This window comes from Saccopteryx leptura, chromosome 2, assembly GCF_036850995.1.
Source record: "Saccopteryx leptura isolate mSacLep1 chromosome 2, mSacLep1_pri_phased_curated, whole genome shotgun sequence".
Taxonomy (NCBI): domain Eukaryota; kingdom Metazoa; phylum Chordata; class Mammalia; order Chiroptera; family Emballonuridae; genus Saccopteryx; species Saccopteryx leptura.
The window spans coordinates 300,879,855-300,902,254 of record NC_089504.1 but is presented as its reverse complement, the minus strand read 5'-3'; the positions used below and the strand labels follow the sequence as shown (position 1 = coordinate 300,902,254).

Sequence of the window (22,400 nt, the reverse complement as noted above, 5' to 3'; positions counted from 1 at the left end):
TTAATAATTCCATGCACTATGGATCAGAGTGTAAGCTGATAAATGCTTTCTTAAAAAGCACTTTTGCAATGTGATTCAAATGCCCAGAAATATTTTTCCATTTGGTTTGGTCATTTCAGGCTGCCGTAACAAAATATCATAGACTGGGTGGCTTAAACACTAGAAATTTATTTTCTCACGGTCTGGAGACTGGAACTCTCGAGATCAGGGTGCTGGAATGGGCAGTTCTGGGGAGGACTCTCTTCCTGGTTTGTAAGCGGTTGCTTTCTCTCATAACAGAAAGGGAGATTGCGGCTCTTCCTCCTTTCATAAGACCCCCGATCCTATCAGATTAGGGCCTCATCCTTGTGACCTCTTCTAACCTTAGTTATCTCCTAAAAGCCTTTATCTCCAGATGCAGTGACATCAGCAGTTAGGACTTCAATGAATAAATCTGAAGTGAGGACAAATTTATTCTATAGCACCACTTAACCTAGCAATACACTTTTGGAAATTTATCCCAAATAAACATTTAAGGGTGGGTTAAAAATATATAGTATAAAAAATATATATATATATAGTATAAGATTTGTTATTGCAGCAGTATTTATGGTAGGATAAGTGGAGAGGAAGAAAGTTTTTAATTTTTACTAATGGAGTATACTATTAATAAATTATCATATATTCATATAATGAAATATATTGTTACTTCCTTTAAAAAGTAAATATTAGAATATTTAAGTGATGTGAAAAATGTTTACAGTTCATTAAAAGAGTCAATTTATGAACCAGAAAGTTCAGTAATATCCATATTTTATAGAAATAAATCTAGAATTATATTTACAGAATTGCACTACCAGTTATTCCTGGTTGGGACATTTATAGGAAATTTTAATTTTTGTCTCTGTGTTTATCTGAATTCCTTCATCCATTTATAGTGTGTATATAGGCCTTTAATTTAAAAAAGTGTCATTTAAGAAAAATAATGTGATATTGATATCACAGAATAAACCGTAATACTCTTTATTTTTATCATAAAATCCTCTTGATATTTTCTCTTGAATTTTAGAGTTCTGTGCTGCATTGATTTTAATTTGGATTAGTCCACAAATATCTGTTGGTTCAGTGCAGGTCAGCTCAGTTATCCCACACCTCAATAAAACTGTCCTTGACATATCACTGCCTTAACACAGAAACTGTCACAAAATCCTGTATCTTCATCGAGTCAGATAATTGCTGTCCCTGAAAAAGTGTCTACTCTTTTAAAAACTCCTATGAAGATAGAATGCGTAGGAAATCCAAATAAGGAACGCAATAGGGGGGACTGTTTGGAGGAAGAGAAGAGTGATTTTAAAATTTTGCCTTTGCCCTGGCCAGTTGGCTCAGCGGTAGAGCGTCGGCCTGGCGTGCGGGGGACCCGGGTTCAATTCCCGGCCAGGGCACACAGGAGAAGTGCCCATTTGCTTCTCCACCCCCCCTCCCTCCTCTCTGTCTCTCTCTTCCCCTCCCGCAGCCAAGGCTCCATTGGAGCAAAGATGGCCCGGGCGCTGGGGATGGCTCCTTGGCCTCTGCCCCAGGCACTAGAGTGGCTCTGGTCACGGCAAAATGATGCCCCGGAGGGGCAGAGCATCGCCCCCAGGTGGGCAGAGCTTTGCCCCTGGTGGGCGTGCCGGGTGGATCCTGGTCGGGCGCATGCGGGAGTCTGTCTGACTGTCTCTCCCCATTTCCAGCTTCAGAAAAATACAAAAAAAAGAAGAAAAAAAAAGAAAAAGAAAAAGAAAAATAAAATTTTGTCTTAAAAATCTTTTCTCATAGATAAAGTACTTTTTCTATCTCAGTGAATGTCAAGGGGTCAAATTAACTTCTTCCCTGGATGTGTAACATTTCAAGGGAAGTAAAAAGACACTGATTATATAACATATGACCATCCAAATGATATATATATATATATATATATATATCATTTTGTTTGAAACAATAGTAGGTGTTATAGATTGGAGAACAAAAACAAGAAGAGAGGGTTGTTTTCCTCTTCATCTTCCATCATTTCTTATTCAGGCTGGGTCTTCCTCTCTTTCTTATTCCGTTCACAAATGGATGTTGGTGGGAAGTACACCAGTGCAGAGTGGCTCCTGCCTGCTGTGCTGTGGCGGCATTGACAATTGAGAACTGCCACCCTGCAGGTGTCTCCCCGTCTCTCTTTAGAGGAAGCTAGGGTCTCATACATCCCTCATAGCAGAAGGCAGGTGAAGAGAAGCCTAAAAGAAACTCAGAAGCTCCATAGACTTTGTCATTTGTCCACTTGCTTACAAAATGTCTTTTACCGCAACCGACCAAACTACCAGGACAAACCAACTTGTCTGATGAGTTGGGGAGGGAGGAGGCCTGTGGATGAGGATGAAGGAAATGGATGGCGTCAATCTACCAGACTGCTCTATTCAGTGTTAACTCCTGGTATATTTATTCAGCCCACCAGCTTCCTGAGCACTGGGTTCCAGGCCACATGCAGACTCCTAGAGATGAAAAAGACAAGGACGCATTTACCGCGCACAGATCTGGAACCTGTTTAGCTGACGACTGTGACTGAGGAAATAACTGTAGAAGTTAGAGTTTTCATTAAATAATAAAACAAGTGCTCATCAGCACCAAAGGATGCTTTTTAACTGGGAGTTGTGGGGCGATCCCATGACTAAATGATTTGGGGACAGGCTGTTTAAACAAAGTTAAACAGATTTCTTGACTTTCGGGCTTCTCAGACTCTTTAATATGCCTTGGTTGCCCTATGAACCTCCAACTAGATCTTTTTAAACAATTTGAATTGTTCAAAAAAAAAACAAACCCAAAAAACAGCACTTGGGTGGTTTAATCTTTCTAGTTGCCGTTTATCACAGGACCATTGTTTCTGAAAACTTAACAACCAGGTCTTCCTTACTCAGACTTACCCTGATAAAATGAATATTAGTAAACAGGCCAACATTAGGTTTTACTGGTCTTATGAGTCTCTGAAATTTTGTATTATATGGGAAGAAATGCCTGTAAAATGTGTGAACTGTAAATTTTTCAACCAAGAGAAGTGGAGCTACCAGGTTAGTTCATATCTGAATATTTAAGAAGATTCTTCATGACAGTTTGCCTTCTGCCCAAATGTCTGACTCTTTAACCCAGTTTTATACCCTTTTCCTCTTAGATCTTCCCTGAGCCAAAGCCTATTCAGCCTTTAACTTCATGGAAACTGATTTCTTGTCTGAACTATCCCAGAAGTCATCAGAGAGAATAGGAAATAGATCAGTACCTCTTGTTTTTGAACTGTCATTTTTTAAAACAATCTTTCTCAATTTAGAGCTTATGTTGCACTCATTACAGAAGGAATTGGTACTCATGACAAGATATCCAGTCTACATAAAGGATTCCTTTTTGTTTTAATGCTTAATCTGTCAGATTGCTGAATAGCACAAATTATAAAATTCTTTAGTTCGTGGAGGAATTGAGTGAAATTAATTTATTATGGCCTTAATATAGGTGGGAACTATTTTTTGCATGAATCTGGCTTTCAAAAGAGACATTGTGCATGTATGTGCACACATGTATGTCACATGTGACAGTTTCTCTTAAAAGAAAATGTGACCCACGGGTAGGCTGTTTTCCACAGGGAAAGAGCTCCCAGGCAGGGGGAACAGCATATGCAAAGGTCCTGAGGCAGAACATACTTCATATGTTTGCAGCTAGATAGGAGGCCAGTGTATCCAGAGTGAGGGGACTTGCTATGAAGGGGTAGAGGAGCTCAGTGTCAGTGGCAGGCAGGAAGATCATATAAAGTCTTGTAAATTATTATAAGGACTTCACCTTTTACAATGATGGCCACCATTACAAGGCTGTGACTTATGCTTGAAAAAGGCTCACAGTAGTGAGTTGCCAATACTCTTGACAGGAGACTGGAGGAGAAACCAAAGAGGTTGTAGCTGTTCTCAGGGGAGAACCGATGACACCCAAAACCAGAGGGGAGGCAGTGGAAGTGCTGAGTGGTAGTCTGGTTCTGGATAGTTCTTGTGGTACAGCTGACAGAAATTACTTTAGCCTGACCAGGCAGTGGTGCAGTTGATAGAACATTGGACTGGGATGCAGAGGATCCAGATTCGAAACCCTGAGATCGCTGGCTTGAGTGCTGGCTCACCAGCTGGAGCGCAAGGTGGCTGGCTTGAAAGTGGGATCATAGACACGACCTCATGGTCGATGTCCTGAGCTCAAGGTTGCTGGTTTGAGCAAGGGGTCACTGGCATTACTGTAGCCCCCTGGTCAAGGCACATATGAGAAAGCAATCAATGAACAACTAAGGTACCTGAATGGAAAATTGATGCTTCTCATCTCTCTCCCTTCCTGACTGTCTGTCCCTGTCTGTCCCTCTCTCTGTCACACACACACAAAAATTACTTTTTAACTGAGTTTATAATGCTATTAGTTCAATTCTCTTACTTCCCTGAGTCTACTCAGTAAATATTCATAAGCTATAACTAGTTTACATTTTTCTCATAGCTTCTGCAAGTTCCTATTTTGCAGTGTGTGAAAGAGCAGAATATAGGACTTCCTTTTTAAGGTTTTCTTTTTAATTGACTCACTGATTCAGTGGATAGTATTTTAAATTTTATTGATCTTTAAGATTTTTTGCCTTATAATAAAAGTAACAGAAAATATTTCTAAAGTGTATGCATTTACAATAGTCCCACCATTATTGCTTCTCAGGTAACGCTTCCATTTTCTATGAGGGTTTTTTAAATTGCTCTTTATTATTTTCTTTCTGGGGGAAAGAAAATAATGCATGGGTACTAAGAGCACTAGCTTTGACCTGAACTGTGGCAGCACAGTGGATAAAGCATCGACCTGAAATGCTGAGGTTGCTGGTTCAAAACCCTGGACTTGCCTGGTCAAGGCACATACAAAAAGCAGCTACTACGAGTTGATGCTTCCCACTCCTCTCCTCGCCTTTCTCTCTCTCTAAGATCCATAAATAAAATCTTTTAAAAAGAAAGAAGGAGTACTGGCTTTGGAATGCAGAAGTCCATGCTCTGGCACTTGCCAGCGTGTGACCTTGGGGAGGTAGCCTATCCTCCCTGAACCCTGGGAGCTTTTTTCCTTGGAGACTACAGCAGTTAGGCTTGACTGCATCAAAGTTGCATTTATTCCCAATAATTTAGATACTGAATGTCGCTTCATATGCCTGATATTCAGTAGATAATCTGAAGTCTACATTAAAATGAGAGCATGTGAATAAAAGCAATTCCAAAATATTGAATGTATTTAACCTGTCAGATGTGTACCTAATTTAGTAATAAACTCAGTAAAATGACCCTTAACTGTATCTAATAGTCTTTATCTTAGTGAAGGTTGACCTAAGTGACATTCCTATGACTTATCTTTCTTGCTTTTCCTCCTGGACCCCTGGCTCCATTCCAAATGTAGGCATTGTGCCCCAGGGTAATTTATGACAGAATAACTTGCTCTTTCACTGTGGATGAGAGTTGAAGCAAACAGTAAAATTCACTCAAACATAACCATGAGGCATCTGTCAGAGAGCAAAGCCAAAGGACATGTCACTTATTAGAACAATGAGTTCTTTTCTATTTTCCATCAAGTTTGCATAGGTGTATTTAGTGAAGTAATCATCTGCAACTTTGTGGTATGAGTTTTTATTGCTGTCTGTTACATAATAGTTTGTGTCAGAATGCCCAAATTCCCAAATTGTTAATTTATATAGAACTTTCCAGTTGAACTTTTGTGATCATTGTCAATACATACTCATAGGTCACAGGCTAGGTTTCATGCTACCATTTGCTCAATGAGAATTGGCTCTGAAGTAATATGGGGAAAAGATTCATTATTAAATTATTATAGGACCTGGCTGGTTTGCTCAGTGGGTAGAGTGTTGGCACAGCATGTGGACATCCTTGGTTCAATCCCAGTCAGAGCACACATAAGAAGACCGTCTACTTCTCTTCCCCTCCCTCTCCCCCTCCCTCTCCACCTCCCTTTTCCCTTCTCTCCCCCCCCACCCCCCTCTCCCCTCCCTCTTCCCCTCCCTCTCCCCTCCTCACATCCAGTGACTTGATTGGTTCAATTATCAGCTGGGCGCTGAGGCTAGCTCAGTTGATTCAAGCATCATCCCCAGACGAGGTGGTTGCTGGGTGGATCCCGATTGGGTTGCATGCGGAAGTCTGTCTTACCATCTCCTCTCCTCTCGCTTAAAAAAAAAAATTATTGTGAAACATTGGAACTATCCCATATTTTATTGCTCTATAATTTATAAATCAGACTTTCTTTTCTTCTTCCTAAAAAACATTTGAAAGACCAGTATTTTACCATTAGTTTTTCTATAGTTAACATTCAATGCATTCTGATAGGGAAAAATGTGATATATTATTCTGACTTGATAGTTAAATAATTGATCTTTCCCCATTTAGAACAAAAATGTAATTGTAGGAAATATTTTCAAAGCATAAATTTTACCAGCATGTGAGTTTCTGAAATAAATTATTTACTCTATATTGGAAAAGAAATTTAGACTTAAATGATGCTTTGATATGAATAAAAAGGTCTTTATGTCAATGAGATACAGGTGTGACTTTAAAATTTAATTGCTTTTTATCCTAATTGACTAGTTTACAAGAATCACAGTACAAACACAGATATACTTAAAAAAAAAAAACCTGTGGGAACATCAAATAAAAATCTTGTTGGAAAGTTATTTTAAGCATTTGCTTTTGTTTTTCATAATCCTTGTTTCTACCTATCTTACACAAAGATGTTAAAAATTAGGAAGTTGGAATGAAATGCATAAATCTTTTGGGAATTAAAATATAGTCTTTAGAATAATTAGCTGATAGAGGAAGAAATTATTTGTGTTAATTGTCAAATGCAAAGATTCATTTTGTTGAAATAGATTTTGAAATGAATATGAGATTACTATATGCTTTTCTCTGTGTTAACAAAGACAGTTAAAATTTATATGTTCAGAAGTTTAGGTGGTTGCTATACCACCAATATATCATATATTTTATATTCTCACTAAAAGATTTCTGTTCAGTCTTCATAGCTACTTATAAAAATCCTAATGAAAACTCATATTGATTCCATAGGGATATTTGGTTAAGCACAAACTATCTTAAAACATAGCTGTTCTTTTCTTTCTGTATGTTTTTATTCAAATATTTAATTTTATTTATAATATTTATACAGATACATTAATTTAAATTTAAACAAAATAATGTGGGACAATAATGCACTACTTGTATCCACACCAAAACTTCTATATATTTTTTTTTGACAATTAAAATCACATCCCCTATTCCACATTAGCTTAATTTGGAAGAGAAGCAGTTAATACATTTTAACTTGCATTCAATATTTTTTTATAATGTTTCCATTAAGGGGATAGTCATTTATTGGTCAGATGTTTGGTGCAATGTAGAACACTTTTCACTGCCTTTTTCAAGGACTATTCATTGTTTTCTGTAGATCTGGAAAATATTTATTATAATCCTTTACCTTGAAGGCTGTTGAAAACAGAATAATTCCATTCCATTTATTTCAGGTCAGAAGAGGAAAGCAAATGGCTACAAGTATCTTCAATAAATTTTCACTACAGATACCAATAATATGTATACTCTATACTTATAGGCAATTTCCTTAATTATTTGTATTTTTCAGGTAACTATATACATGTGTGTATACATACATAGCTATAGATATAAAATATGTAAAAGTAAATGTTCTAGCAATATAAATGACTGATTCTGATTGTTTTTCAGGCCTGATGGAATCGGAACAGTTTCCGTGGAAGAAAAAGAGAGATTTGAAGAGATAAAAGAGAGACTGTCTTTCCTTTTAGAAAATCAGATAAGCCATTTTAGGTATATACTCTCTTCATTAATACAAGATGTGCTTTATTATTTTGCTCAACCCTCCAATCCCCTACAAATGTTTATGTCCTATGTCCTTATGCAACTACTCCACAGTTAGTAGCTTCTCCACGCTCATCAGTGTGGTCTGCCCCCCAGCCTGCTGGTCAGTTTCCACTGCTTATTGGAGTAGGCCCCAGCCTCTGTGATGTCTGGTCCTCTGTACTCTGGCTGGCCTTGTGCATCTCTCTGGTGACGGCTGTCCCTCTCTCTGTATCACCAGGCAAGGGGACTCTCAAGTCCACCCTCATCGCAGAACCTTTCTCAGTTAAGAGTGAGCAAGCTGAAGTCTGATCTATGCTCTGCACTTATCATGTGAGGGTCATACACATTTCCAGAGTTGTTATTTTTTTAAATTTACATTCTGTGAGAATGAGGACCACAGTGTCTAGCACAGTACCTTGCTCAGAAAATTAACTATTGACTCTTAAGAAACATTTTCAGAGTGAAAGGTAAATATCTTGGTAATATTTCTTTTCCCCTGAATATAGTTAGCTCTTTAGAACCTAATAGTAAAAAACAGAAATATGCTAATACATTTTCTTTCCTATCCTGTTTATTATTTGATCCTATAAAATGTTGCCATGCCCACATATTGCGTCTTAAAGCATGTCTGTCACATTGAAGGTATGCTATTTGGAATCAACCCATGTGAATACTGAAAAAAATAAAACGCAGTTAATGTTTCCCTTTAACAATTTGAAAATACTACTATTTAATCATTTGAATGGTGTAGAACTCGCTGCTCTGGCTTCAGTATCCTTATTTGTAATATGAAAAGCTTAGACTGTGATTTTTAAATGAACTGAAAGGAAGAAATTATCAAAAGTTATACTGTGCATCCTTCCCCCTACATTAGTGGTTTCCTCTGGGGCTGGTTCCTCCACCTTAAAATAAGTGAATGAGGGAGGACTTTCATTGTCACAATATCCAGGCACAGGGACAGTCATTTAGTGCTGGGTTTAGAAATGTAGTGCAGGGAACAGTCTCACATTGGAGAATTGTTTTGCCTAAAAGACCAACAGACTCACAATAGTAAACACTGTTCTTGAGAACAGTCAAATTTAACATACAGGGTTTAAGATTGAAATCTCTGCTGATTTTTTTTTTTTCTTAATGGAGACATGAGGGAGGCTTTTGAGTTTGCAGAAAATGTTTCTATATCTGCAGTAAAAAGTGCTTACTCTTAGGTTATGTAGAAACCCTTAAATTTATTGTCTGTGTCTTTTGATCAGCTAGTTTTCCAGTTTTTGTCATTCAGTTCAGTATCTGTGTTATTCAGTTCAGTATCTGTTATTTGTGTCAGTGCTTTCCTGTACAAGTAACGGACCCTTCTTCACACTGGTATAAACAAATACACATGCTCACTTACCTGCTGGTGAAGACAGGCTCAGTTCAGTAGCCACGGCCCAGTTTCCTGGTAATTGTCACAGAGCTGTCTCCTTCCTGGGAAGGCTTCCTCCCAGATTGGTAGTGAGACCACTGAACTCCTCGGCCTCACATCTGTACATGCTGGTTATCAAAGATGGTAGTGGGGCCATCTCTTCTATGGTGCTCTCTTAAGATCGTGAAAAGTTGTGTGAGACGACCCTGGCAAACTACCCCTCATATCTCATTTTCCCTACATAGGTGCTGAGCCAGTCCTGAACCAAACCCAGCGGCCAGGGGATGCCCATGCAGGTGCCTCAGTCAGTCACTGAGGAGCAAGGGGATCACCATGACTGATTAGACCAGGGGTAGTCAACCTTTTTATACCTACCGCCCACTTCTGTATCTCTGTCAGTAGTAAAATTTTCTAACCGCCCACCGGTTCCACAGTAATGGTGATTTATAAAGTACGGAAGTAACTTTACAACATTTATAAAGCAGAGTTACAGCAAGTTAAAGCATATAATAATAATTATTTACCAAGTACTCTGTGTCGGATTTTTGCTAAGTTTGACAGAATAAATCTTTATAAAACAACTTACTATAGTTAAATCTATCTTTTTATTTATACTTTGGTTGCTCCACTACCGCCCACCATGAAAGCTGGAACGCCCACTAGTGGGCGGTAGGGGCCAGGTTGACTACCACTGGATTAGACTAATTGGAGCCACCGTCAGAGGACTCCATTGCCCCCCACTGCCACTCAGCAGCTACACAGTTGTCCACATTATGTATTAATTTCCTCTCCCACAGTTTGTGTTGTCTCTCTTAAATGCACATCCCCTTTTAATAATTTATTTAAAGATGTACTCTTTCATCCTTTTCAGCTTTTGTTTCTTTGATGCACTGAAGACAAGAACTGAAAGGGATTGGTCTAGACATTTTGAACTGACTTTTATATTCCCTGATGTTTGTATAAATTTTGCTACTTCTTGTTGTTTTTATTTTCCTTAGTCCATTGAACATTGAATAACAGAAAATGGGACTCAAATAAAACAGAAATTTTAGGCATCCACACAGGCAAATTTATAAAAATTTTGAAGTTGTCCATGAAGGTCTTTTTAACGATTCTATCAAATGATCTTCCTTAGTCACTTATGTTAAAATTTAGAGAAATTTTAGAAAGAAATAGAAATCACTTATCGGCTCAGGCTAAACAAGTGACCACAGTACTCTTAATAACTCTTATATAGAAATTTATTTATTTAGGTCTGGCTGTATTCCAGAAATGGGTTTCAAAGACTTAGATAAAATAATAAGGCAAAGTGAACTAAACATAAACGAGGGACTCAGGTGGAAGAGAGCAGGTTGGTGAGTGTCTGCTCAGTTCCCTCCCAGAACCTAACTGAAATGGCAGAGCAGTTCTTTTCAGAAGACAGAGACCCACAAGGACAACTGCAGTAGGAGAGGAACGACTTTGGAACGCAGATGGACGAATGGTGTCTAATTTAGCCACCCAGGAAAAACTGACTCATAAGCTGTCAGCGGGGAAAACAGAGAAGCGATCTGATCTGATTTATGTCACACAATCACCAAAGTGTTTAGGAATTGCCTGTGTCCAGCCCTTCCAGAAATTAAGAGTGAAAGACATTTTGTCGTAAATATGCTTAAAACTCACTTAGATCCCCACACGTCTTTTCCACCTCAGTGCGCCTGTGCCCTCCCCATGCCCCTTTGCAGAGCACTGCGGATTCAGTCCCTGGAGAGGGGAGAATTAGAGGGGACAGAACTGGGGTGGAGGAGGGGAAGAGACCTCAGGCACAGCTGGAGTGAGGATTAAATGCAGAAACACAGAGATTAAATAAACGTTTATTGAGAAATCTGAGAATCACAGCCCTCTCCTTGCCAGCTCATACCCTTGACTCCCAAAATGCTGCCAGGCAGGCAGGCAGGTTTATAACCTCCAGGTGTATCCTAAATATCTTCTCCTGGGACTCTGACTAGCCCAAGAGAAAAGACCTTAAGCTCACACTGAAACACCCAGCCAGATGCCCCTTCCACAAAGACCATGCTGTACCTGTACCCAGCCAGGTGTACATAGCTTTCATTCTGTTTTTGAAAATGACCAAATAGCCAAAGTCATCAGACATTTAACATTTATTGTGGAAGACAGAGCCCCAAACAAGTAAATACTAAAAAAGCAATTTAGAAAAAGGAATAAAGATTATATGAGAAGAAGAAAATGGGTGAGGTGAGGGTTGTGAGAATGAATTGTTGATATCCTTTGAGATGATAGAGCGTCTAGAAAACAAAAACAAGATGTTGATAAAAAGAAAAAGGTAAAAAGAAAAAAAACCACTGGAACAAATAAAAGCTCTTAGAAATTATATACAAATGATACACAAATATATACACACTATTGGAAACTTAAGTTAATGAAACCTTGCAGAAACTAAGGTGGGGAAAACGAAAATAGGGGTACAAAGAAAGAAAAATTAAAGATCCCAGAAATAGTTAAGTCTGAGAATAGAAAACTGAATAAAAACATTCCAAAAATTTCTTCCAGAATTGAAAGACAGAACTGTTCAGATTGTGACATTTAGTACCCAGTACAGTAGATTAAAGTATTTACTCATCAAGGTAAATTTTCATGAATTTTCATATTCTTGGTGGTAAAAGAGAAGATCCCAAAATACAAAGAACCAAAAGTCAGAATGGCTTCTCAACGTTTATTTATTCCAGAAACATTTATTGAGTGCCTACTATGTGTCAGGCCATAAACAACTGCAACCAACCAGGAAGATTCTTTGCTTCTGCAGCTTTCATTTTGATGTGAGGAAGAATCCAGAAAACAGTACATCAGTGACTTCATAGTTCTGAGAAAACATTATTTTCAACCCGGACTTCTGTTACCAGCAAAACTCTTGATTTAAGGATATGATAAAATGATATTTTCAAATATGCAGGATCTCAAAAAGATGGGATTTTTATATTCTTATTCTGGAGAATGCAACCTACCGAGACAAAGGAGGAAACAAAGGAAGAGGAAGAGTTAAGATCCCTGCAACAGGAAGTCAGCCTCAGAGAGGACGGAACAGGGTGGTTATAGACTCCAAATGGGCAATTAAACTTTGAAGGCAACCAGTTCTCACTGGGAGATCAGAAAATTCTTCAAGTAGATCCAGTTGACAAAACACTGAGATATATGTATATTTTTTTAATTTTTTTTTCCTCTTTTTTTTTTTCTTCTGAAGCTGGAAATGGGGAGAGACAGTCAGACAGACTCCTGCATGCGCCCGACCAGGATCCCGGCACGCCCACCAGGGGGTGACACTCTGCCCACCAGGGGGCGATGCTCCGCCCCTCTGGGGCATCGCTCCGTTGCAACCAGAGCCACTCTAGTGCCTGGGGCAGAGGCCAAGGAGCCATCCCCAGCACCCGGGCCATCTTTGCTCCAATGGAGCCTTGGCTGCGGAAGGGGAAGAGAGAGACAGAGAGGAAGGAGAGGGGGAGGGGTGGAGAAGCAGATGGGCGCTTCTCCTGTGTGCCCTGGCCGGGAATCGAACCTGGGACTTCTGCACGCCAGGCTGACGCTCCACCACTGAGCCAACCGGCCAGGGCAAAACACTGAGATATTTTAACATGTTGAGAGATTTATTACCTACATGGAATGGAGTGTGGACTTGTATTAATTAGATTGTATTAGAGTTTGGAGTTGTATTAGAGTAAGTAAATAAAAACAGGATATTAAAAACAAAGGCAAGTATTATAAATAGCAGGACATAAAAAGTGATCAGAGTTAAGAACTGTCTCAGCTAGGACAGTTACATAATTAATATAATGTAGATACTGAATTTAGATCTAACCCCTCAGAAATGATGTAACCATATTAGAAGGATGAGAAAGACAGGAATTACATTTTGGGTGGGGAAAAATAGTCTTAAGGGGAAAAAAAAAAGCTTCTGTGTCTCAGATGAAGTAGTAAGATATTTATTTTCCTACCTGAAACAATTTTTTAAAGGATAAAATATGTGAAAATATGCTTTTAAGACACTAAGCATAAGCAATGAATAACATTAATTTCTGAGAGTTGGAAATAACTGAAGTAAGTCCTTTAATTGCCCCTGCTTACTACAAAAAGAGCGTTTCCAGGCCACGGCCCAGAGAGGAGGAACCTGGGTGGGTCCCAGGACTTCCTGACTTGAGGCGCCAAGGCTGGGAGTCGAGGGAGGCAAAGGCAACCGAAGTCTTCAGGTCTGAGTTCTAAAGAAGAGAGCAGAGGCCTACGGAAGATCCCCTGAAGGCTTCTCCCCATGTATGTAAGGAAACTACCCCAATGTGAGTGGAGCGCAGAGTGCATTCCTAGCAGCTGTGGCTGATGCAATGCTATGAGAATACTCCAGCACCTGAAACCCTCCTGGACACACCCAGGAAGGGAGCTCGCCAGCAATAAGGAAGTGACTCAACGCTAACCACGCAGCTCCCTGATCTTTTCAGCCATTGGCTATGAAGGACACGCTGTAACACCCTATTGGCTGTACCCATGTATATAAGCTAGTTTACTTCCTGAATAAAGTGGATCTGCATCACTGAACCTGGTCCCTGGAGTCGGGTCTTTGCATCTCCGTTGTCCTCACCCCCGGCAGGACTTGTCCACACCCCAAAGCTAGGCAATGAACACTGAGAGGATCACAGGGAATCCCCAAAGCTGGCACGGGGCTGCTTGCAGCTTCTCCCCAGAGTGGAAGCCTTCTAACGCACAGACAACAGGCATAGTGCTCACAGCATTTTGCTGCAGTAGTGGAGAAGAATTAACTTGAGAATAAACACTGCCACAGTCTTCCCTAATGAGGATTAAATTCAAGGTGCCAATAAATCAGACTGTTTTCAAGTACAATAACTGAACTGCATTCCAAAACAAAGCTCAGAAATATTTAAAGGAATACAAAAGTATTCAGCTATCAAAAAGCTAAAATGTCTAGCATCCAATCAAAAAAATTTAGGTATACAAAGAAATAGTAACATATGACCAATGAAGAGAATAAAAACAACCAAGTGAAAATGGCACAGAAGATAAAAATTAATGAACAATAGTGTTAAAAGAATTATTATTACTATACATTATATGTTCAACCTATTAAGGGCTTCTATGGAAAACTTATAACTCACATCATACTTAATAGTGAAAAACTGGATGTTTTCCCACTAAGTAAAAAACAAAGCAAGGATGTCAGCTGTCACTACTTGTAGTTAAAACCATATAGATGATGTGCTAGCCAGTGCAGTGAGTCAGAAAAAAGGAAAATATTCAGATTGGAAAAGAAGTAAAACTGTCTTTATTCAGAGATGATATGATTATCCATGTAGAAAATCCTATGGAAACTAGAAAAAAAAATGCTTCTTTAATTAGTAAGTAAGTTTAGCAATATTGCAGGAGCTTAAATATATAAATATCTTATTTCTGTATGATAGCAATGAACAATTGAAATTGAAATTAGGAAATAATACCACTTATAACAGCAACAAAAATTACTAAATACTTAGGGCTCAATCTGACAGAAGATGTACAAAACCTGTACACTAAAAATTATTAATACAATGTCTTGCTGAGAGGAGTTAAGGAAAACTTAAATTGATCTGTAGAGTCAATGCTATTGCTATCAAAATCCCAAAAGGATTTTATAGAAATTGGCAAGTTGATTCTAAAATTCATATGGAAATGCAAAGAACATATCATAGCCAAAATAACTCTAAAATGAATAACTAATTGCAAGACCTATAAAGCTATAATAAACAAACAGTGCGTATGGAGTGTCCAGAAAGAGACTTACGTGCTTGTGGTCGGCTGATTTTCAACAAATGTATGAAGGCAACTTGCAAATTATACTTTTTTCAACAAACAGTGCTGGAACTGTTGGAATTCCACGTGTAAAATATAATATTAGACTGGACCTATACCTCATACCTGTTACAATTGTTAACTCAAAATGGATAGAGCTAGAGGCAGAAAGTCTCTATGTCCTTGGACTGAGCAGAAATTCACATATAGAACACCAAAATCATGGTGCATAGTCAGAAAAAAATTGTCTTGAACTTCATCAATGTTAAGAACTTTTGATTTTCCCATGGTTTTTTAAGGGAATAAAGAGGTAAATCTCAGAATGTGAGAGAACATTTGTACAATTCATATCGAATGAAAGACTTCCACCCAAATTGCATGCTTTAAACCTGTGCAATTCATTATATGTCACTTATATCTTTAAAGCTATTTGTTTTAATTTTATTATATTTATTCACTTTTTAGAGAGGACAGAGAGAGAGAGAGAGAGAGAGAGAGAGAAGGGGGGAGGAGCTGGAAGCATCAACTCCCATATGTGCCTTGACCAGACAAGTCCAGGGTTTTGAACCGGCGACCTCAGTTTTTCCAAGTCGACGCTTTATCCACTGCACCACCACAGGTCTAAAGCTATTTGTTTTAAAAAGGAAAAGCTAAGCGCTTTCCTTCCACAGTGGGATGTTAGAATACTATCTGAAACTGAAATATCAGGAATTAGATATGTAGCTTCGAGGTTAGGGAAACCATATTTAAATACCAAAAGAATTGGCTGAAAGTTAAAAATAGTTTTTCTAGGGAAATTACTTAAGGAGTGGGGTAGCACTGACATAAAGGATTTTTGTTTTTCATAAAAAGCCTTCTAGAAAAAGTTTCCTCTTAGACCATGTGCATATATTACTTTGATGAAAATAAATACTGTATCTAAAAGAGGCTAAGTAAAAAACACGTATAACTCGTAAACAGGTTTACGAAGGCTCATTTATCTGTGTAACTAATTTACTAAAGTGGGAATAAGGAGGATTTTAATTTATTCCGATTAGGGATTAAATTTAGTTGAGTTTTATTTGATCATTGAGTATTTCCCAGTTTGCTTTGTGTCAAAAGTGGTAAAAACCGAAATATTTATCCTGAAAGGCAGAACAAAATGATTCCCTTCTTTTAAAACTTGTTTTGTAAAGATTAATTAAGCTTCTGTGTAGTTATTTTCTGTACTTTATTGATTCAGGATTACTTGTCCTCTGTAAATGTATTGAATTATTTACACATCATGGGCAACTAATGCTAATTCGGAACAAACCCAGTGGGGCCCAGAGCCCTGAAATGCTAAATGTAATCTGGGGATCAGTAACATTCCATTCATAAAATTCGTCACCCACAGGTTAATGGAAATAAACAATAGGCAAGACAAGGAGTGGATTATGCAAATACAGTGAAAAGATTTAAGCAAGGGGAGGGGACAACAAGAACCCAATTTGTGTTTCATTTAAACGTGGATTAAGGTATATGGTATACAAAATGATTAAAGCTACTTTGCTAATTTGCTAATGCTTTAAGAAGCCACATTGCACAGGGAAAAGTAGCAGAATAAATTGGCTGTGGCTTTTTTGTGTGTGGGAGAGTCTAATAGGGTGAGAAGAGGGAAGGTTAAGGGAAGGAAACTTTTAACGGGAAATGAAATGATGAACAGTCTTCGGAAGAAACATTTGAGTGACTAGATTCATAATGCCATTTATTTGCATTTATCTGAAACCAAAAAAAAAAAAGCTGCATGAAATAAAAACTCTGTCTTTATATTCAACTACTACTTTGTGAGAAATCCACCTTTTTCTTTTTCATTAAACTGGTCCCTGTAAAACAAATTGAACTTAAAATACAAGTGCTTTTTAGGGAGACCCTTTCAAATTACAGCATGAAAAAAAGATGTCATTGTTAATTATGTTTTAGAGAATATGTCTGCTAAGTCCTGAATAATGGCAAAGGACGTGGACATAAGTAAATTTATGTTCAGGTTATGGGTTTGGAGATTCCTGAGCGTGAGCAAGGAGGCACCCGAGGACAGCCCAGCTGCCCGTGGCTCTTGTTCTTGGGACTGGCAGCAGTAAGGGAGGGAGGGGATGTTCTGCTGAACCTGCGTCAACAAAGCAAGGAGTTCCAGAAGGATGAGTTAGCCCTGACATTCTGTCTCTTAAAGTAGAAAGTGACCTGAAGAGGGACCCTCTTGTAAAGAGCCATAAACCTGTCACCACCATGTGGCACTAACTTTTGAGGAGCCCACTTGCACTCCCAGCCTCTGACCTCTGACCTTCCCTCAATCTGCATAACGTGCCCTTTGCTGTTGATATGTGGTGGAAATGCACTGGCCTAGATATACTGCACGTAAATGACTCTGCTGGCCAACAAGCTGCAGAAGGTTTGTGTGTTTTGTGTGGGGAGGTTGGAGAGTTAGACACCAGTGTAGACAAATGTCAGGAAAGAGGGGAGCTGGAGCCTTGTTTGTCCTACAAGTTATGTCAGTGGTGTGTATTTCTATCTTAAACCACAGAAAGAAATGGGGGAAGTCATTTCATTTTTCATAGAAAGGGAATTATTGGCCCTGGCCAGTTGGCACAGTGGTAGAGCGTCAGCCTGGTGTGTGGAAGTCCCAGGTTTGATTTTTGATCAGGGCACACAGGAGAAGCACCCATCTGCTTCTTCACCCCTTCCCCTTTAGCTTCTCTCTTTCTTTCTTTCTCTTTCTCTCTCTTCCTCCTTCTTCCTGTCCTGCAGCCACAGCTCAATTGGAGTGAGTTGGCCCTGGGCGTTGAGGATAGATGCATGGCCTCCGCCCTTTAAGAAGAGCTTGATTGCTAAGCAACAGAGCAATGCCCCAGATGGGCAGAGCATCACTCCCTAGTGAGCTTACCAGGTAGATCCTGTTTGGGGCACAAGTGGGAGTCTGTCTCTGCCTCTCCTTCTCTCACTGAATTTTTTTAAAAAAGGAATTATTAGGGAATGCATTTTAAGTATCTCTGTACTCACAAAGCCTAGTGGTCTTTGCGTTTACTATCAATATATTATTTCTGTATCTGTATCATCAAAACTTTAGGATTTTATTCATCACAGTTTGTAGCCTTGATTGTTTAAGACACTTAACTCATGGAGCTAGATAAACTTCAGCATTAAAATTTCCTTGGATTGGCTGATACTATTTTAACCACTTTTCATTGTTCTCCAATCGTGCCAGGTAATAGAAGAGGGGATTATTTGGCAGTTTGGATATTAAGCATTTGACCTTTTGTTCCTCCTTTTGTTTTTGAAGATACTGCTTCCCCTTTGGACGACCTGAAGGTGCGCTAAAAGCTACCCTTTCCTTACTCGAAAGGGTAAGTTTAAACATTACTTTATGAATACTGTTCGTGTTGTCAGTCGCTGTGTATTTTAGCTGTTGAACTAGGCAGACAGTCCCATGCCTCATGAGCGTGTTCTCTGCGTCCATTGCATTTCTGCAGTTTCTCCCATTTTCTTGGCTACATTCAGAATCTCCCTACATCCCGCTTCTTCCCCCCAAAACCTTTCTGAAGCCTACCCCTGCCATCATGTGCTGAGTCGATGGCATATTTCGGGTAGTTACCTATTTCTCCACCTTTTTCTCCCCTCATGGAATAGTCTCTTTTTTTCAATGAAGTATACTTAACTGTTTTTCAGACTTCACCATTGCCTTTTATTATTCCCCCTGACTTACGTGTACTTCTACCTCTCATATTCCTTGTACCTATAAGAGTTGATCATTTAGTATTCACAAATGTATCACTGCTTTTATTCGAAGTTCAGAATTTATTTCAGTTCAATCTGTGTGTTGCTGTAAATGAATTCTTGAATTAGAGATATTTATTTTCCCTCAAAAAATAAATAGCAGATAAGGTTTCATGTCCATGCTAAAACATCGCTTATTAATGTAAGTCTGTTCTTCACTCCTGTCTTTGTGGTAGATGAGATTTGAAAGGGAAGTATCATTTTCATCTGTCTATAAAACTAATTCATATACTCACTGGGAACTAACAGGTATGTAGTGTGGACCCCTCCCCACTCCTCTTCTTAGCAATGTTAAAAGACAATCTAGGGATCTTCTATAGCCCGTGATTGGATTCTTCTGGGCCGTAAGCACTTATTTCTGTCTATTTTTCTGCCTAGTGAATTCTAGATATTGCGTTGTTTATTAGCACATCTATGAAAAGCAAAAAAGAAAGACATTTTCAGGAAGTTAAGGACTTAGGAGACGAGGGCCAGAAATAGTGGCTAAAATGAGAGATCTTTCCCTTTTAGATTGGCTTCATCTGGTTACTGTGCATTGTGCGATAGAAATATTATTGTAGGAATTATGTGCTTTATTAACATTTTTATAATATTAAAAGCTGCATGCCACCCAAGCTTTTCAAAGTATACTTTTCATCTTATTTATTAAAGTATCGGGGATAAAATAAAATCCTGAAAGATATCTTTACTTTTGGGACTGGCATCCCATCCGGGGTACCTAGTGCAGTCTTTCTGTGAGCTGGTTTCCATGGTAGCGCTCCCTCCTCCCCTCCCCGCTGCCAGCAATGAGAAGTTAGTGGTAGCAGAGATGCCTTCGTGCCCTGCACTGACGGGGCAGGGTGAACAGTGACCTTTATTCCAGTTATAGTCACTAGTCATGTCTCTTGCTGAATTGAGAGAGAAACGGTAAAAGCCATATCTTCATTTTCATGTCTCTGTACTTACTGACATGTGAGAAAAATGAAATCTACACATGAATGCTTGATACTTAGCATACCTTGGAAGAACAAGGGGAGGAAGCCTGAAACAGAAGTTGTGTCTCCCTTTAGGCACTTGCCAGGAAAAAGAATTCAGTTCCCCTCTCTCCAAATGAAGTGTCCAGCTCCTAATAATAAGACATAATGTCTGATTTCAACCCTGGAGTTATCTCTGTCATAGACATTCTCATTTTAACAGCCATAATAAGACATAATGTCTGATTTCAACCCTGGAGTTATCTCTGTCATAGACATTCTAATTTTAACAGCCATTTCTATTGTTTAAAAGTCTGTCACCATGGCAAGGCCTAATGGTTAAGTTTAGGATTCTGCATATGGTACAAAATTCATCTTAAATTCAAAATTTTGTAATATTTTAATAGTGCCTGTTAAATTTTTTTACTACACATAGAAGGATTTTTCTGGCTATAGAGGGTCTAATGTTCAGTTCAAAATAAAGTGCAAATGTGGGTCTGTGTTAAAGATTTTTAATAGAGTATGAAGAATAAGTGAACTTGATGGAAGAGAAGTTTTTAAATGGTGAAGTTTTCTGTTTTCAAAAGGAAACTTTGTTGAACAAAATTAAAATAGTTGTCAAGGTTCACCAGTGCTAAAATGATAGAATAACTTGACATGCTAGGATCCTTACGAAAGGAGAATTCAATAATAAAGCAGGAAATGAGTGTTTTCATGTTCTTTCATTATTTTTTCAAGATCAAATGACCAATAGGATGGTAAGAATTCTTTAAGTGTATTGCCTTCTCTATAGTAATATTTTGCTATATACTTTATAACTTGAATGTAAGCAAAGCAAGGGGGAAAAAAAGCATTAACTATCTGGAATAATAGTTTGATTAATAGTTTAATAGTTTAATCAAAACTTATTGTGAGCAGTTTTATCATTAGGGAAGTTTTAAGGAAAATTGTGAGAGTCATTAATGAATGTCTAAATACATTGTATTTTGAATTCTGGATATAATTATATTTTACCCTTGCCAGCAGTAGTATTTTTAAAGGGAAAATCCAAAATCGCAATTTAGGAACTCATGAGAAAATAATCAGTTTCTTTCCTAAATTCAAAAAGTTTCCATGTATTTTAACATTTGATACATTTCACTGAGCCAAAGTAGTTTTTTCCCTCTTCAGTAGATCATAGTAAAGAGTTTAATTAATCAAAGTAGTGGTTCTGATTTTTAGAATCAAGATGGTGAAAAAAGGCCAAAAGTAATGGAGTTTTGTTATTGTTTTTAATCTATGTTGCTCAAAACAGTTAAAGCTTTTAAATTAGAGGTGAGGAAGAAGAACTTTGTTTATTACTTGTCCTAAGAACAGTAATCCTGATCTGAACCAGCTGTTCTAATGGTGTCATGGGTCCCTGGAGGAAGAGCAGCGGTCACACTGAATGGTGGCTTGGCTGATGGGAGGTTTCGATGTGCACACATGAAGCTTAGACTGGAGGAGACGGGACTGGAGGTGTACCTTGCAGTTGTGACATGCCAACTCATTACTTCCCCCAGTGTTGCCTAGGCCCCTCCTGCGAAGAGTCAGGTCTAGAACAATTTGTGTCATTTGTTTTTAGTATTTTATGCAATCTCTCTCTCTCTCTCTCTCTCTCTCTCTCTCTCTCTCTCTCTCTCTCTCTAGGTTTTAATGAAAGATATTGCCACTCCCATAGCACCAGAAGAGGTGAAAAAAGTGGTCCGAAAGTGTCTGGAGAAAGCTGCCTTGATCAATTACACCAGACTCACAGAATATGCCAAAATAGAAGGTCAGTGCTGTGAGCAGTTGCCCAAGTGGCAGCGAGAACCAACAATGCCTATTAACTGAGTTTTCTGTGAGAAGCCCATTCCTTTCCTAACTAACCTGTGCTGTGGCAAAGGGAAATGTCTCATTAAAATCTCAGCTGGCGAACTGAAGAGCTTTTTCCTATTCATTGCTTTAATATGCCTCCCGGGACTCTGCTTGAATGAGAGACCTAGGATTCCTGCTTAAGTTGTCCTTTGTTCTTCTTCTGAGTTTGCGAGAAATCCAAAGGTGTTTTCATGGGTCGGGACCTATTTTTTTGACATTACTGTAAGTATGTCGAACATTTAAACTATGGACAGGGTATTCTTTCCTGATCAGCAACAGTGTAGTATTATGTAATTTTATCTTTTATTCTGTAGTGTCCAAGAAGGAGGAGACTTGTTGATTATCATGAGGGCTCACATAAACTGATAGAATTCCCTGCAACTTTTAATTGCTTTCAATATATCGATGCATTTAGAAGATTAGCTCCCTTGAGAGGACTGTGCATTTTTTTTTCTCTTTCTCCAGGTTTTAGTCATTAAGGATTCTGAGATTTAAGATATTTAGAAATAAGTAGATTGAAATTTGTGGCAAAGTCACACAATCAGATTTTACTTGACAGTCCTTTGGTTTATATGATTAAAAGTAAGTGAAAGGACCTTAAATTTTTTCCTTTAATTATAAAACTAGCTTGTACAATGTGTGTGGCAT

General features: G+C 38.5%; 1 protein-coding gene across 4 annotated transcripts in view; it reads left to right on the top strand.

Annotated features, from left to right (window-relative positions):
* The window catches only part of CADPS2 (calcium dependent secretion activator 2), a 527,120-nt gene that overhangs the window by 378,229 nt on the left and 126,491 nt on the right, over positions 1-22,400 (top strand). For all 4 annotated transcript variants that reach the window (XM_066362568.1, XM_066362567.1, XM_066362570.1 and 1 more), the window contains exons 14-16: positions 7,779-7,880; positions 18,431-18,494; positions 21,546-21,669. In XM_066362568.1, the coding sequence (XP_066218665.1) occupies positions 7,779-7,880; positions 18,431-18,494; positions 21,546-21,669 (290 nt within the window). The remainder of the gene's footprint in view (positions 1-7,778; positions 7,881-18,430; positions 18,495-21,545; positions 21,670-22,400) is intronic.